The 5,000-nt window shown below is 34.7% G+C and overlaps 1 protein-coding gene across 1 annotated transcript in view; it reads left to right on the plus strand.

Annotated features, from left to right (window-relative positions):
- Positions 1-4,523: 4,523 nt before the first annotated feature.
- LOC119593336 (eukaryotic translation initiation factor 5B-like) overlaps positions 4,524-5,000 on the plus strand; it is a gene marked incomplete at its 5' end in the record, with an annotated part of 7,411 nt that continues 6,934 nt past the window's right edge. The window contains 1 exon segment of the mRNA XM_037942266.1: positions 4,524-4,664. Within this exon segment, the coding sequence (XP_037798194.1) occupies positions 4,524-4,664 (141 nt within the window).

Consider the following 5,000-nt stretch of genomic DNA (forward strand, 5'->3'; position numbering starts at 1 on the left):
GCTGTAACTACTTGATAGTTGTAGTAGGTAATACATTTGGTATTTTTTTAGTATGTAACACCCCTCATTTTCTGTTTTATCATTGTAATCCCCCTCCCCCTAAAATGAGAAGCTTTTACATATTTTACACCAAACTACTAAAACAAAGTTCAAACATTTGCACTGTGTACACAGTGTAAAGTAAATAAGAAATATTTACCACACCTGCATGTCTCAACAGACCCATACACATGCCACTGGCCTCTGCCTTTAAGTAGTCCATCAGAGTCCATTAAATGTCTAATATATATATATTCTGGCAATAAAGTGCCTGTAGGTTGTCTAATGTTTTCTCAGACAAGAAGCATTTTGAGATAGTGGTATTTTTGGGGAAGTAAAACCTATATGAGATACTATAATGATACAAACCAAGATAAAGTTATTATTTTGAGTTCTGTGTTATGTTGTGAGTCTTTTCAAGCTTATCATGATTAAGTGTAATAGATCATTAACACTAGTCATTTGGACAATTGTAGAAAAGAGTGGGAATGAAAACTAATGTTTTCATAGCACAAGAGATGTATTAGACATGTTATGAATAAATAGCTTCATTTGAAGTACATTCATTCCTAATGATTTTATAGCTGAAAAGCTCCTAGTTTTATGAAAATATTAATGCTTAATTCATACCTCTTTCTGCAACACTTTAGCTACAGCATCACAGCTGAGATTAATATTCTGCCTTAAAAGTACTTTAAAATAACTGTTCCAATAGTAAGAACAATCATTTACACTGTATATGCCATGCTAATTTCAATTCATTCTTTTTAGCTTTCATTTCATGTATTATGAGAGTGCATGCGTGTGTGTGTAGAGGGCAGTCTATACATTGTAGAATATACTGGGGTTACAGTCATGTCAAAAGGTTGAGAACCACTGATTTAAGGCCAAAGTAGGTAGATCTCCTAGTTTATTTACTGCCAAATAAGGAACCAGATCTAGTTTGTTCTTCCAGAATGTATGTGGTAGCTTTTTCTTATCCTTTTCTGGAGTGCCCAAAGCACAAACAGCAGCAGTTGCTTGACATTGTGTCACCACAAAATGTAGGGTCTTTTTTAGTACAAGATCTCATACATGTTTTCAGCTAATTAAGTTAACCACTAACTAGTAGTTATGTCATGATTCTGACATTGCTAAAAATTCCAAGGAATTTTTGGTAGTGCAAATCACTATAAATAAATTATACCATATAGCTATGTACTTCATGGATTGATAAATTGTAAAATTGTAAAATTCACTTATGACTTTTCCACTCCCAATGTTAAGTAAAGCTTTTTCAGATTATGAATAACATGCCCAATAGTACCTTATTTGACAGTAATGTTAAGGAGATCTACAAAAGTTGCATAATTTGTAAGGACAAATTTCACTTGCAGCTTCTGTCATATACATCACTTTGGTTAGATCCTGTATTTTATGGCATATGTGAGAAGCAACTGTTTGTTTGGTTGGTTAAGATGTAGTATAACATATGATTGGTTGATATTTATGATATTAGATGCATTTGTCATAGATGTTACAGATGATAAATGGTTAAGCATTTGTTAGCCTTCAATCCATATATTTTTTTTTACCTTGCAGTTAATAAAGTCCAGTACTAAAACTTCTGCTCCTACAGTTTTAAGTAGGCATTGTAGTACCCATTAACAAAACTTTAGCATGAAGTAGGGCATAATAATGTCATGTAAAGTAAGAATGAACTAACAGCCATCTTTCATTAGAGGTTTTTGGTATTTGTGCAGCAGACCTTTCAAATCCACAAAAAATTGCATATGACAGAATTGATTAGCACTCTTAATTACGATTGTATATTAGATCCATGCTTACCATTATTTAATATGTAAAATTTAGTTCCATTATTTACTCTAAACTCATTGTATTTCAGAATGGGAGGAGGAGGGGGAGGAAAAGGTGTCGGCAAAAAAAAGGGGAAAGACAGAATGTTTGGCATGCAGGAACAGAATGCATATGAAAACACCCTCATTGACCCAAGTAGCCGGGGTTATGTGTACGATGAAGTGGATGACTTCGAGGATGAAAAGGACAAAAATGTTCTCGGTCTAACCAAGAGGCTCATGGCTAGAAATGAGAGCTCGAAGGTAAGGCATGTCATTGGATTTTTTGTGCAAAGATTGTAATTGCTCCTGTTGGGTTAAAATTACATCTGTTTCCTGTGCCAGTTTCTCAGATTTATCAGCTGATTCAGCTTAGCCATATGTTAATTACAGTATATGGATAAATCCTTATGGAGTTGGGTACATGAATTTCAGCATTTGTAATATACATATTGTATATTTTGATATGAAATCTGTAACTTTACACTTTAATAAAGAAAGAATTGGTTCCTATAGTACAAGATAGTGGAATGTACTGCATGCTAATCTCTATCACATAATCTAATACGAGCCAAGATATCTTTACAGAAGAATGAATACATACATACCTAATTATGACCTCATTATTGTTTTCAAACATGCTATTAACATTATGCTCAAGTTATATTGTATGAAGGAAATAAATTTTTGTACTAAAGTTATATTAGATGTAAGTTTACATGTATAACATTTATGCTATTGGAATAAGGATAAGGTTTGTTTCAATATGATTTTGATATCATTTGTAAGAGTGTTAGTTTCATGACTTTCATCCACAGCATAAAATCCAAGGTTTTTTGTATGAGATATGATCACAATTACTCATAAATTTTCATAAGTGTCTTTCACTTTAACCCATAACTGACGGGTAGCATTCATAGAGGCCGGGGCCTCGCTGCCGGGGGCTTATATCATCGCCCTAGCATGCGCGGCCAGTCATGCCAAATACCAGCATCCCATGCGGTTTCTTCGTAATACTACGAAGATATGTTGTATTTTCAGTTTTCATTATTTTTTAAAGTCTCTACTTGCCAAACTTCCTGATAAATCGAGACTGAAGGGTATTTTTGTTGTTATATAGACTCCATAGTTGATCATTATTCGGTCTATAGTCCGAATAAAATAAGCAGTGTGCGGCATCATGGAGTTGAAATCGTCGGTTTGTTGCATTTTTTTTGTTTGTTGCATGGTAAAAATGAGAGTGTTAAAACCGACTTAATCACACTTTCACTGGCAGAAAAATAATCTTTTGCCGTGATTGTAACAAAAAAAAATCATGGCATGTCCATACATACTCTATGGAATGTGCGTACGTGCCCCCAGCAGATGATCCCGCCATGCCATGGCATGTGCATACATGCCACCCGTCGGCAATGGGTTAATAATCTACATCTTAATCATGAAATGTCATTTCCTGATTTCCAGTGTTTATTAAACTTAAAACATGTCCTCTTTTGTGACCCGGACTCATTTTAGTATATATTGTGTCTTCATACAGTCCTGTAATTGCATACAGTCTTGTTGCAATGAAGATTCAAGACATGATAATGAAAACTTGTTTCATTTCTTTATTATTTAAGTATTTGTTGTTTTATGATAATTTTTAGATTTCTCGGCATACCAAAAAGGCATGATTCTATCACTATCAACACAGTGCTTGGAAATATATTAACATCTTTCTAATTTTGCTAAAACATTGCTTAAACCCTGTTAATTCATTGTTCCACCTCTGTGTATATTCTGTTTCAACATCATTTTTAAGCATTGTTAACCCATTGCTTCACTCCATCACGTGGCCCAAAATACAGGCATTAGGCTTACTTGAGCTGCCCCTCTGATGGCTTGAAGAGGAAGCGCACATAAACGCTCGTGTTCATTGACAAGACTCCATGCCCCCTCTTAGCAGTGTAGTTTTCTCTTTTTCTGCATAGGCTTTTTTTTCTTTTTTTTTTCCAATGTCTATATTTGTCATTTCATTTGCTTTATCCAGATGGTAATACACTGTTTTCCTCCAGACTCTGTATCATCTCTCTGGGAAGTCCATAACTCAGTGTAATAATAATAACAATAAATAACACTTTGTTACTTTTATCGGGCTTAAATTTTTTCATAACATTAAATTTTCTGTAATACAACCTGTGTCACTGGTCATGGCATGTAGGAATAGGATCCTGAACATGGAAATAGTCTCCTCCCTGGAGCTGGCACTCTTCCAGTCATGGCTCACAGATGGTACAGTTCACACTTGTTTATCAGTAGAAATCATGCAGAAGCCCCTTCCTAAATGCCTAAATTCCTAAATTTTCCCTTGATGGCATGAACACCTGCCCTCAGCCATATTTATTCATGACGGTATGGTCACATCATCCGGATTGTACGGGTTAATATTTTATTCTAATATCACAGATGCATCACTACTTCATTATTCCAAATGAAATTAGTTGATTCTAATACCACATTTGAACTTATTTTTTAAACTTCGTCATTGCCAACAGGAACAAGTTCTTGGTATTGACTCAGGATCATCAGAGGAGGAGTTTGAGTACAGTGACACAGATGAAGAGGAAGAAGAAGAGGAAGGAGAGGATGATGGGGAGCAAGAAAAGGAAGATGAAGATGAAGACGAGGATGAACTGTATATGGATGACGACATTGAAGATGAAGATGAAGAGAGGTTGCCTGATGACAGGGCCTGGGGCAACAAAAAGTGGAGGTACATTGGCACAGACACAAGCGATGAGAGGATTCAGAGTAAGTTGAGGATTGCATCAGTCTGAATGAATAGAGCAATTATGAATATTAATAGAGAAGTTGAATAATGATGAAGTTTGTTAGATATTACAATGTAATGCAGATCAGCTAATATTGATTATAATATTGAAAAATATGTGAAAATAAGATAAAGAGCAGATCTTATGATTTGCCTAAAGTAAAATGTAAATAACCACATAGCTTTAATCTCATATCAAGTGATCAATCACTGCACAATATGTTTTAAAAAAGGGCACAGAAGGACTATCTATGTTGTGTTTTAAGATTCTTTGCACTATGATATAAGGAATATCATGAGCAATGATCTGGACCACA

Source organism: Penaeus monodon, chromosome 3 (genome assembly GCF_015228065.2).
Source record: "Penaeus monodon isolate SGIC_2016 chromosome 3, NSTDA_Pmon_1, whole genome shotgun sequence".
Taxonomy (NCBI): Eukaryota; Metazoa; Arthropoda; class Malacostraca; order Decapoda; family Penaeidae; genus Penaeus; species Penaeus monodon.